The sequence below is a fragment of the Pseudopipra pipra genome, chromosome 27 (genome assembly GCF_036250125.1).
Source record: "Pseudopipra pipra isolate bDixPip1 chromosome 27, bDixPip1.hap1, whole genome shotgun sequence".
Taxonomy (NCBI): domain Eukaryota; kingdom Metazoa; phylum Chordata; class Aves; order Passeriformes; family Pipridae; genus Pseudopipra; species Pseudopipra pipra.
In genome coordinates this window covers 3,727,068-3,739,728 of record NC_087575.1, presented here as the reverse complement: position 1 = coordinate 3,739,728, position 12,661 = coordinate 3,727,068, and the positions used below count along the sequence as shown (strand labels likewise).

The 12,661-nt window shown below is 48.6% G+C and overlaps 1 protein-coding gene across 1 annotated transcript; it reads right to left on the bottom strand.

Moving 5' to 3' along the window:
• Positions 1 to 72: 72 nt before the first annotated feature.
• LOC135403316 (heterogeneous nuclear ribonucleoprotein M-like) lies at positions 73 to 11,467 on the bottom strand. The gene is made up of 3 exons (XM_064637220.1): positions 11,271 to 11,467; positions 8,192 to 8,361; positions 73 to 203 (listed from the first exon to the last, which is right to left on the bottom strand). The coding sequence occupies exons 1-3, from the start codon at positions 11,402 to 11,404 to the stop codon at positions 94 to 96; spliced, it is 414 nt and encodes a 137-aa protein (XP_064493290.1). The 5' UTR covers positions 11,405 to 11,467; the 3' UTR covers positions 73 to 93.
• Between the last annotated feature and the right edge of the window lie 1,194 nt (positions 11,468 to 12,661).

Sequence of the window (12,661 nt, the reverse complement as noted above, 5' to 3'; positions counted from 1 at the left end):
CATCCACACTCTCCGCGCGCTTCCTTCCCTGGCTGCCTTTTTTTTTCCACGCCACCACCACACGGCTAAACATTATTTTTTTTATCTTTGTTTTCAATTTTTTTGGGCAGGTAGAAAATCCACAGAAGTAAATTCTCTCAGAACACTTACCCTTGACTTTCCTTCAGCGTCCATTAAGAGCTCCACGTATGTTACCTCACCAACTACAAATCAGATTCCAGACGACACATATACCAAGGGAGAAAAGCCAAGAAAACAATGGGAATTTAGAACAATCAACGACCAGGAATGGAGCCTCTGCCTTATAAGAAATCGCCCAGAAACACTCCGTGTTCTCCAGACCTCAATTACAGGTATGCAGGAAGGGGGCAAAGCACTTCAAACGCGTTCTTGGGTCTCCTCCGCTTCCTGAGGGTTTTTCCACACAGTGGCAGGTTCCTCTGGATCTTTGAGGCAATCCAAACCCTTGGGAAAAGCTGCAGGAAGGAGTTTCCTTCACCTCAAGTTTGTCTCCATGAAGGAGTGATTTGTTTTATCTTTATATTGGAATTTGTTTTATCCTGAATCACTCCAATGAGTGACCTGTTTTATTTTGAAATCCTGAGGGAAAAAATTGTCCCAAAAGGACAAGGGACCATTTATTTCAGGATTTTTAATTAAAAAGTTCAGTTTTAGCTGCAACAACTCGCATTTAACTCTGCCCTCAGGAAAAAACTGAGGCAAAACTTCCCGGAAAACTCCAGCTGTGCCTTTCCCCACAGAATTGGGATTGCTTCCTGAGGTTTTCCCACACAGTGGCAGGTTCCTCTGGATCTTGAGGTGATCCAAACCCTTGGGAAAGGCTGCAGGAAGGAGTTTCCTTCACCTCGAGTTTGTCTCCATGAAGGAGTTACTTGTTTTATCTTTATATTGGAATTTGTTTTATCCTGAATCACTCCAATGAGTGATCTGTTTTATTTTGAAATCCTGAGGGAAAATAACTGTCCCAAAAGGACAAGGGACCATTTATTTCAGGATTTTTAATTAAAAAGTTCAGTTTTAGCTGCAATAACTAACATTTAACTCTGCCCTCAGGACAAAAACTGAGGCAAAACTTCCTGGAAAACTCCAGCTGTGCCTTTCCCCACAGAATTGGGATTGCTTCCTGAGGTTTTCCCACACAGTGGCAGGCTCCTCTGGATCTTGAGGCAATCCAAACCCTTGGGAAAGGCTGCAGGAAGGAGTTTCCTTCACCTCAAGTTTGTCTCCATGAAGGAGTTACTTGTTTTATCTTTATATTGGAATTTGTTTTATCCTGAATCACTCCAATGAGTGATCTGTTTTATTTTGAAATCCTGAGGAAAATAACTGTCCCAAAAGGACAAGGGACCATTTATTTCAGGATTTTTAATTAAAAAGTCTGTTTTTAGCTGCAACAACTCACATTTAACTCTGCCCTCAGGACAAAAACTGTCAACAGCAAGAGGTAAAACTCCTTGGAAAACTCCAGCTGCACCTTTATCCAAGGGATTGGGATTGCTTCCTGAGGTTCTCCCACACAGTGGCAGGTTCCTCTGGATCTTGAGGCGATCCAAACCCTTGGGAAAGGCTGCAGGAAGGAGTTTCCTTCACCTCAAGTTTGTCTCCATGAAGGAGTTACTTGTTTTATCCTGAATCACTCCAACGAGTGATCTGTTTTATCTTGAAATCCTGAGGGAAAAATTCTCCCAAAAGGACTCACTCTGAACCAAAGGACCATTTATTTCAGGATTTTTAATTAAAAAGTCTGGTTTTAGCTACAATAACTCACATTTAACTCTGTCCTCAGGACAAAAACTGTCGATAGCAAGAGGCAAAACTCCTTGGAAAACTCCAGCTGCGCCTTTCCCCACAGGATTGGGATTGCTTCCTGAGGTTTTCCCACACAGTGGCAGGCTCCTCTGGATCTTTGAGGTGATCCAAACCCTTGGGAAAAGCTGCAGGAAGGAGTTTCCTTCACCTCAAGTTTGTCTCCATGAAGGAGTGATTTCTTTTATCTTGAATTGGGATATACTGGAAGTTGTTTTATCCTGAATCACTCCAACGAGGGATTTATCTTGAAATCCTGAGGGAAAAATTGTCCCAAAAGGACAAGGGACCATTTATTTCAGGATTTTTAATTAAAAAGTCTGGTTTTAGCTGCAATAATTCGTATTTAACTCTGCCCTGTTTGATCTCAGAACAAAAAACAGCAAGAGGCAAAACTTCCTGGAAAACTCCAGCTGCACCTTTATCCAAGGGATTGGGATTGCTTCCTGAGGTTTTCCCACACAGTGGCAGGTTCCTCTGGATATTTGAGGCAATCCAAACCCTTGGGAAAGGCTGCAGGAAGGAGTTTCCCTCACCTCAAGTTTGTCTCCATGAAGGAGTGATTTGTTTTATCTTGAATCACTGCAACGAGGGATTTGTTTTATCTTGAATTACTCCAACGAGTGATTTGTTTTATCTTGAAATCCTGAGGGAAAAAATTGTCCCAAAAAGACAAGGGACCACTTATTTCAGGATTTTTAATTAAAAAGTCTGATTTTAGCCACGATAATTTGCATTTAACTCTGCTCTGTTTGATCTCAGGACAAGAAAATGTCGACAGCAAGAGGCAAAACTCCCTGGAAAACTCCAGCTGCACCTTTAACCAAGGGATTGGGATTGCTTCCTGAGGTTCTCCCACACAGTGGCAGGTTCCTCTGGATCTTGAGGCGATTCAAACCCTTGGGAAAGGCTGCAGGAAGGAGTTTCCTTCACCTCAAGTTTGTCTCCATGAAGGAGTTACTTGTTTTATCCTGAATCACTCCAACGAGTGATCTGTTTTATCTTGAAATCCTGAGGGAAAAATTCTCCCAAAAGGACTCAATCTGAACCAAGGACCATTTATTTCAGGATTTTTAATTAAAAAGTCTGGTTTTAGCTACAATAACTCACATTTAACTCTGTCCTCAGGACAAAAACTGTCAACAGCAAGAGGCAAAACTCCTTGGAAAACTCCAGCTGCGCCTTTCCCCACAGAATTGGGATTGCTTCCTGAGGTTTTCCCACACAGTGGCAGGCTCCTCTGGATCTTGAGGTGATCCAAACCCTTGGGAAAGGCTGCAGGAAGGAGTTTCCTTCGCCTCAAGTTTGTCTCCATGAAGGAGGGATTTGTTTTATCTTGAATTGGGATATATTGGAATTTGTTTTATCCTGAATCACTCCAATGAGTGATCTGTTTTATCCTGAAATCCTGAGGGAAAAAATTGTCCCAAAAGGACAAGGGACCACTTATTTCAGGATTTTTAATTAAAAAGTCTGATTTTAGCCACGATAATTTGCATTTAACTCTGCTCTGTTTGATCTCAGGACAAAAATTATCAACAGCAAGAGGCAAAACTCTCTGGAAAACTCCAGCTGCACCTTTAACCAAGGGATTGGGATTGCCTTTTTATTCCAGGATCCAACTACCCAAGTGGCTGCTGCCTTTGAAGGGACTGGCACACAGAAGGATGGGTGAAAATATGCTTTTTTTTTTGCTTTTTATAGCTGGTTTTAGAAGTCCTGGGGGTAAAATTAAACCCAGGAGGACTCCAGGTTGTGGGAGGATTAATGGATAATTTAAGCAAGGAATGGAGTCTCCCAAGGGACAGAGGGAGGTGTTCAGCCTGACCTCCCACAGGGCCAGCAATTTATCCTATAAATACAAAATATTAATTATATATTAATAATATCAAATAGCCTGTATTTAATATAATTACAGAAAAGTAACAGCCTGGAAGGCTTCTCTTAAAATTGGGAAAGAAAGGAATGCTTGATGAAATCACTGATTTCTTTGCTTTTAATCTCCATTTCTTATTTTCAATAAGAATTTAGCACTAGCAGCATTCCAGCCAGGGAGCAGGGAGATGTTTCTGGGATAGTGTTGGAGGCTGGAAGGGGCTGACAAGTCCCTCGGAAAGGGCCAGGGCAGCTCTACCAGAGTGTCCCATTCCAAGCCAGAGCTAAATCCCTGTTGATATCCAGCCTAAGAGCAGGAATTCCACTCCATAATCCAGAATGAGATCCCCCAGGACAATTCCAAGGGGCTGGGTGAGGAACAGCCCTTCCTGGGCTGCTCCAGGGGGGTTGGAATCTCAGCATTCCCACAAGGTTCTGTCGCCAGCCATCAAGAGCAGCAGCCAAGTCCAACCAAACTTGGGATGGATTCAACAATTTAGGGATTAAGGCAACAAATTCAGGGAATGAGACAACAAATTCTTCCCAGGGGACCTACAGGACAAAAGCACTCGGAGCCACAGGCTGGAATTCCGTGACTTTGCTCCCAAGAACATCCCGAGCCCTCGGATCGAGGGCTCTTCTCTCCCAACCGCTCCTGGGATTCACCTCCAATCCTCCCTTCAGATCCACACAACCAACTTCCAAGGAAGTTTGCCAAGCCTGGATGCATTAAACACAATGGAACATTGGCTCTTCTAACCAATCCCTGGCTGGGAACCACGAGAATTCCAGGAATCTCTTGGAAAAGGCAGGATGGGCCAGTTCTGCTTCGAGCCTTGGAGACCCTGAGATTAAAAACAACCTGAAGGAGCTTTTTTCCTTCCAAGGAACTTCCTGAAGAGCCAAATTCAAGGAAAAGCAGGGAAAGGGGAATGCCCCAATCCTTAGGATCCAAGACAAAGTCCAAAGGACAGCACAAGTGCAATAAAAATGCTTTTTTTTTTCCACCTGAAAACCACGTGAAACGACCCAATCCTGCCAGGAGAGGGTGGGTTGAGGCTGGCAAAGGAAGTCTTTTAAAAAGAAAAAGAGCAGGAACTCTCAGAAAATCCTGGTTTTTAAGTTAATGCCAGGGTAATTAAGGTGTCTTTAAGACTTAGAGCAGCCTGGGTTTATTTATTTCTTTAAACCTCACACTTGGAAAAAAGTTTGGGAAATTCAGCATTTCCTCAAGAGGCCGGAGCAGAAATCACTGCACCAGCCAGAAATGCAAACTTTTCAGCTTTTTATCCTTTTAAACTTTTTATCTCCCTTTTAAACTTTACAGCCACTTCCCAAAGTTGATCTGCAATGGAAAATGAGGATTTTCCAGCCAGGCTGGGCTGGCAGAATTCCAATATTTGGGCAGTGACCGTTCAGGAAGCTCAGAAAAGGATGTTCCCGGGGTGACCTGAGGCCTGGTTTGGATGGATTTCACCTGATCCCGAAGATTTTTCTGGGAATTCACCAGAACAATCAGCTGGGACATAAATATCAACTTAAAAATCTTCCAAGTTGGGCAATTTAATGATTTGAGACAAATCAAGAAGCTCTGAGAGGTGTGAAAGGTGCAGAAGGGAAGTCTGAGCAAGCCCAAAAAAGGAGAAAAGGGGGGAATGGTTTAGATCCCACTTATTTCTTTGGCCTAGAGGGCCAAAAGGAAATATTAAACAGGGAAAGGAAGACTCAAGACATGATTAAATTGTCTGGATGCCTCATAATCATGTGAAGTAAGGAATGAGGAGAATATTTGAAGAGGATTAAAAGCTTCGATGTGAGGAAATGCAGAGCTGGCCACTGCTCCTCCTTCACTTCCAGAGGAAAATTCCTGACAGGAAACCCCTAAAAAGTCACAGAGGGGGAAGAGAAACACATTTTTGATGTGTTTTTTTTACACAGCTTTGGTTAAAAGGGGAGAAGGAAAACATCCCTCCCAAAGCAGAGGCAGACAAGAGGCAGCACTTTCCCAGCTGGGGAAGGGAAATAAATGTCCCTTTTGCACGAGAAGACCCAGAAAAAGGGGAGATTTCGGCTCTTGGAGAGAGAAGAAAAGAGGAAAGAGGCAGTGAAAAGCTCCTGCAGCCAGGGAAGGACTGAGACTCCTTGGGAAGACAGGGAAGGCCCAAGGAAAATAGAGGAACAAGGGGAACAAGGCACATTCCTTACTCTTGCCTCCCTAAAATGTTGGGCTGGGAGCAGCTCGTGGCAGAATCCTGGGCACTGAACCCAGAGGCACCAGTGAGAGCTGCAGGAGGCCACAAAGTTCCCAAAAATCCCTGGGAATTGGCTGAGAAGGCAGCACAGGAGGTTTAAAGAGCTGCTCTTCTTCCCAGGGAGTTTGGGCTCCTGGCCTTCCAAGGGTGTGGCACGAGCGTGGCCTTGGCTGCAACTGCTCCTGGTTGTTAATTAATGTCCAGAAAACCACCTAAATGATGGATATTAATATCTCCAGCCAACGTGGCACAGCTATTGCTTCATTTTACAGCCAGCCCCTTCTCCTTGGATCCTCTGCCATTTGCTACTCGGGGCAGGAAGAAGGTTTAAAACCACAACATCCCGAAATATCTGGGATTCAAAGCCCAGCTGGCATCCCTGAACATTCCCACATTTCTCCCCAGGTGTGTGGGGGGGACACACCAGGACAGCTCCTTAACATCCAACCACGTTTCTATTCAGCCTCCACTTCCAGGGAGAATTCCTGCCATCTCCAGAAGCCTTTGAAACCACCTGATCACCTCAGTTCAGCCAAAAAACCCCAAAAATAAAAGGGGGAGTTTCAACCAAGAACATCTTTTTTTTTTTTTTCCATTTTATCAACGTTCCCACTGCATACCTGTAATTGAGTTGCACCAACAAATACCCTGGAATGCCTGATCCAAGGCATTGGGAATGAGAGAGAGAGAGAGAGAGGGAGAGAGAGAGAGAGGAAGAGGTGGCACCTTTGGCAGCCTGGCCACCACCACCAGGTTGGCTCCTAACCCAAATACTTACTGCCACAAACCACCAGGGCTGGACAAAAAGTTTCACCTGCTCCCTCCCCAAAAAAAAACAAAAAAAAGAGGGGAAAAAAACACAAAAAGCAAAGCCTGGGAATGGTTGGGCCTGGAATTCTTCGCACGGAACGAGAAGAAAAAAACGACAGGTCAGGTTTGGTTTTTTTTCCACGGGCACGTTCCTGGTTCTTGGGACTGAGGGAGGGAAGTGAATCCCAACCCCACGGCAAAGCCGGAGCGGTGGGTTGGGCAGGCAGTCCCAAAAACCAGGAATTGCTTCCCAGTTGGAGCCCTGCAGGCGGAAGGAAGAGGCTTCACCGTTGCCCTAGGGAAGGATCTGCTGGAATGAGCAGCTGAACAGCAAGGCAGGGAACAAGCTGACCCCGGACTTTTCCATCTGGAGAGAAACCACAAGACACTTGGAACGGAATTCAACAAAAGCAACTTGGAATTAAGACAAATCTCCGGAGAAACCGATGGATCTGGTGGAGCCAAGTGGGAGCAGGGACCCTGCAGGATTAGGGGCCTGGCCAAGCAGCCTTGGAGGCTGTGGTTGTCATTCAAGAAAACCACACAGGTGGGTCTCAACCAGCCCCTAATCCTGGAGCTTCCCGGGGTTTCCAGCCCTGACAGACTCGGTTCCATTTTGCCTCCAAAGACAAGACATTTTAGAACCCTTTGGAAATTTGTTTTCCCCTTCATTAGGCCACACCTTGACCACAGGAACTCTCCATCCTTGCCCAGTTCAAGCACAAGTGACCACTGCTCACTACCATGACTCTGGATTTAAGGTGCTGCTTGCTCTGAACTTGTTTGCAGCCATTGAAATGCTGGAGGAGCCAAGGATTTTCTTGCCACTCTCCTGCATTTCCCAGGTGACTTGAAAACCAGGAAGCTGGGCTGGAGCTTCGAGAAATGACACTAATTTAGACTTGTCACCACCTGAGCCCTCTCAGCTCAATCTCTTCATCTTCCTCCAGAGATGAAGGTGTTGAGGCCAACAAAGGCAGCTCCCACGTGGAAGTGGGAATGCCAGGACCCTGAGCCTGCTGCAGCACATGCCAAAGCACAAACCTGATGGCTCTTTTTTGGCAGGTCACCCTTAAATACGTTTAATGGCCCTTGAACTGAGCCCCAGAATCGCCCCGAGTTCGGGGATCTCCGCACACCAGAGCAGGAAATGACCGCCTTGAACGCCCACAAAAATGCTCCAGGGAGGCTAAAAATCTGAGAAAGGCCTAAGGAAAATCCTCCTAACCCCGGGCTGAAGCACCAGCAGCTGCACTGCCAACATGCCCCCGCGGGAACCATCCCCCTGGAGAGCTGCCAGGGACGGATGTCGTGCGACAGAACCTTCTCCAAAAGCCTAAAACCACACCGAGTCCACCCAGAGCTGCAGGAAGTCGGGCACAGGGAGGACAACAAGACATCCCTGGGCCACCTGAGGAGCACTTTACCTTTCTCTTTGACCAGGTCCTTCAGGGACTGCCACTTGACGTCGAAGGGGATGTTGGTGATGAAGGCGCGGTACCTCCGGGAGGGGTTGGCGTAGGGCTCGAAGCGGTTCCCCCCCCTCTTCACCCCCTTCTCCTTCCTCTTCTCGTTCTGGGCTGGTCTCTCCCCTTCACTGCAAGAAAACAGGGAGAATCAGCACATGGATCACTCTGGGTCGGGAACTGCCACCAAATCTTGGGATGGAGTTGGGACAGTCCTAAAACTGAAGCAAACACAGAATGGTTTGGGTTGGAAGGAGCTGAAAGATGATCCTGTTCCACCTCTGCCCTGGGGCTGGAGGCAAAGCACATCTCCCTGAGGGGCAGAATCAGGAACTCAGTCACTGCCTGGCCCTGCTGGAATCATGGAATGGTTTGGGTTGGAGGGATCCTAAAGATGATCCCATTCCATCCCTGCCCTGGGGCTGCAGGCAAAGCACATCTCCCTGAGGGGCAGAATCAGGAACTCAGTCACTGCCTGGCTCTGCTGGAATCATGGAATCATGGAATGGTTTGGGTTGGAATGACCCTAAAGATGATCCCATTCCATCCCTGCCCTGGGGCTGGAGGCAAAGCACATTTCCATGAGGGGAAGAGACTTCCAAACTCCTGAGCAAGTAGATCGTGGTTCAGTGTGGAAAAGGATCAACTGATCCCCAGTTTGTATTTAGGAGAGATTCACCCTGCAATCCACTGCCTGGTTCTGCTGGAATCACGGAATCATGGAATGGTTTGGGTTGGAAGGAGCTTAAAGATGATCCCATTCCATCCCTGCCCTGGGGCTGGAGGCAAAGCACATCTCCCTGAGGGGCAGGGACTCCAAACTCCTGAGCAGGTGGATCGTGGTTCAGTGGGGAAATTTCTGTTTAGGAGAGATTCACCCTGCAATTCACTGCCTGGCTCTGCTGGAATTCTGGAATCATGGAATGGTTTGGGTTGGAAGGAGCTGAAAGATGATCCTGTTCCACCTCTGCCCTGGAGCTGGAGGCAAAGCACATCTCCCTGAGGGGCAGAATCAGGAACTCAGTCACTGCCTGGCTCTGCTGGAATCATGGAATCATGGAATGGTTTGGGTTGGAGGGACCCTAAAGATGATCCCGGTCCATCCCTGCCCTGGGGCTGAATACAAAGCACATTTCCACATATTGAATATTTCCCTTCCTTATTTCAGGGCAAAAATTAAAAACAAAAATTAGAAATTAAGAGTATTTCTCAAGCAACCTAGAAAGGAAAAATAAATGAAATGCTTCAGGCTCAGCCTTCCATAATTCCCTTCACTAATCCCATTTATCTCCTGGTTCTCTGGGTGAGGAGATGCCCAGAAACACCTTTAGAAGGAACTCAGGAGGACACATTAAGCTGAAGTTTCTAAAACCTGCCCCTGCTGAGCTTTTTCTCAACTTAAAAACCTGAAATTCCAGGGCAGAAATTCCAACTCCATCCCCTCCATTTCATCCCTGAAGAGACAAAACCCCTGGAATAAAGGAAACAAAAGTGGAGATGGCTCCAAAATTTTATATTTGAGGGGATTCCCTGTTTTTCTCTGAGGCTTTTCCAGCCTCAGGGATGGGAATTTTCCAGTCTTTTCCTCCCTGAACTTTTTTTTTAAGCTTGAGAAACAAAATAATTCAATTAGATTTGAAACCCTTGTGACTCTTTAATCTGTTGGGTTGGAAAAAATAACATAAAATTTAGTAGTAAAAGCTTTTTTTTATGGTTATTCCTTAAACTGGATTTACATTCCTGGCCCTTGAACTGCTCTAAAATATTCCAGGCAATGAGGATGAGGCAGAAATTTCCTGGAATTCTGAATTTCAGGCTCCCAAATCAGGTTAAAAACACCTCAAGCTTCGCTTAAACCACTACTTTGGGTAACTACAACCCAAAGATCTACATAAAATCATACATTTTAGTCCTTATTTGGGGGAGATGTTTTATCTACTGGGATTTTTTGCTCCCCCCTGGAGTTCCAGAACTAAAAAGTTTCACCCAAACTAAAGGGAAATTCTCCTGTTTGTGGCATTTGGAGAAGGAGGAACTGAAAGGGGAGTTCTTATTTCCTCAAAAAAGTGGATTATTACTCACATTCCACCACAAGATTCCTTAAGCCACACCCAGGAAGTGGCTCAAAAATCCCTAAAAACGTAAAAATCCGTCATATCAACCCCCCCTTTTCCCCCTGAGGACGCCAAGGTGCAGATTTAAACGAAATTATGCTAGTCAAGATTTTATTTCAGTTCCTCAAAGCCCAATTTGACTATTTTTAACGGGGAAAAAAACCCCAAAAAGTGGATAAAATGGATTTAAAAAATGCATATTTTTCCCGATTTGTTTTTCCACATCTATTTTTCCAGATCTTCCACCCCGTGAAACCAAACCCACAACCCCAAATCCAACCTCAAATCTGCAACAGGACTCGGAGCACACGAGGTTCAAACTGCTGGTTCTCCCCGCGGGCTTAAACCGGAGCCAAAAATGTCCTTTATTCCACGTATTTGGCCTCAAAACCAGCTTTTTTAAGTGAAATTTTCCTCGAGCAGCAACGGAATGAATAGAGAAGCAGTTAAGGCGCTTTTTTTCCCACCCCAAAACGAGAATTTTTGTTGAAATTCCTGCAGCATTCCTCGCCATGAGGGTTGTGTAACCCCTTCCCGGCACCACCTCAAACTCTCCCCTCGGGGTATTCGCGCTCCTGAGCCACCTCACGGGTGAATCACCCCCAAAACTGCGAGAGAACACAAAGGAATTAACTTTAAACACCACCCGCACCCCTCCGGCACCGCCTGTTCGCCCCGCGGCGGCTTTAACTCCGCTAAACCCCGGCGGAAACTCCTCCGGAGCGGGACGGGGGCGAGGAGCGCCAGGAGCGGCTCCTCCAGAGGCGCTTTCACGGAGGAAACACCGCCCGGATCCCCCTCAGGAGCCCCGAACCAGGAGCGGCCCCGCCGGGCCCGGTTCCCCCCCCACCCCCTCCCCTCAGGCCGGGCCCAGGCGCGGGGAGGCCGCGCACGCGGCGCCGCCGCCCCGTCCCACCGCTCCCTACCTCTTGGGGGGCGGCCCCCCCGCGCCGCCCGCCCCGTTGGGCGCGGGTGGAGGCGCCGCCGCGGCCGCGGAGGCCGCCGGAGGCTCCATTTTGCCGGGGGCGCTTTGCGAGGCCGCCGCGGTCGCCGCCGCCATTTTCCCTGCGCGTCCCTTTGTGTGGCGCGCGCGGGGCACGACGGGAAGGCGCCGCTCCTCCCGCCCGCCAGGGGGCGAACGGCCCCGCGCGTGCGCAAAAGGGGCGGCACCGCGAGGGCGGGGCCGGCGGGAAAGCGCGCGTGGCGCGCTGCGCACGCGCGATGAGGCGGCAATGGCTGCTGGGCGGGACTGGGAGAGGTGACGCGGGATAAGCGGCGGCAACGGCCCGCGCTGGCCTAATGGTGGTTCTGCGCTGTACGGACAGGCGGTAACGGCGGCGCTCTCTGTGGGCTGCAGGCTATATTAGAGTACTGCGCACGCGCTCAGCGGCGGCGTGCTGTACGGACACGCGGTTATGGCGGCGCTCTGTGAGGGATGGCGGGAATGGAGTGCTGCGCATGCGCAATATAGGGCAACGCCGCAAGGCATGGCGGCGCTGCGCGTGCGCAATGGGGAGTGTTGAGCGGAGGTGAAGCGGGGACGGGGATTTTGGGGCGTTTTTGGGGGTTTGTTCCCCCAATGGGCAACAAAGCGATAATTCCGCTCTAAGAGAGACGCTGTTTATCTCACAAAATCAAAGGATACCCGTCAGTGCAACTGTTGGTCCTGCACAGGAATAAACCTACAAGGTCTGAGGTTGAGTTAGTATTTTACAAACTCCGAAGGCCTCGGAATCGTCAGTTTTAAGGAAGAGACACCAAAACACACCCGAGCAGGAGAACGGGGAAGGAGCAGAGGAGCTTCCCCTGCCTTTAGGATGTCACCAGATCTCTGCCCCGAACCCCCCCGACAACACCGGGACACCGCCCCAGGGACAACTCATTCCACTTTCCCCACTTAACACTGACCAGGAAACGCCTCGTCGATAAAAAAAGGCTCAACACGGCAGCCGTGGGGGGGGGGCGGTGTATTTTAAGTATAAAAAAGACCTTTCGGGGACTGTTGCCCACACGATGAATATGTCCCATGGCAGAACGGGGGGGGCTGGGGCCCACAGCGAGGATCGCTAGGAGGCAGCCGAAGCTTCCCCAGCCCGGTTCGCAGCCTCGGGGCCCCCAAGACCGGGGAGGGGACACAGTCCGCCCCCCCCGGACCCCAAAATCGCCGGAACCTCTGATGAGGCCGCGGCGCGCCGGCGGACTGTTGGCTGTGAGGCACAACAGCGGAGAGCGCGGCTTGTTGACAGGCAGCTGGCTCAGCCAATAACAGGCGAGAATCACAGAGTGCGTGGCTCGCTCCGCCAATGAGCGGAGGAGA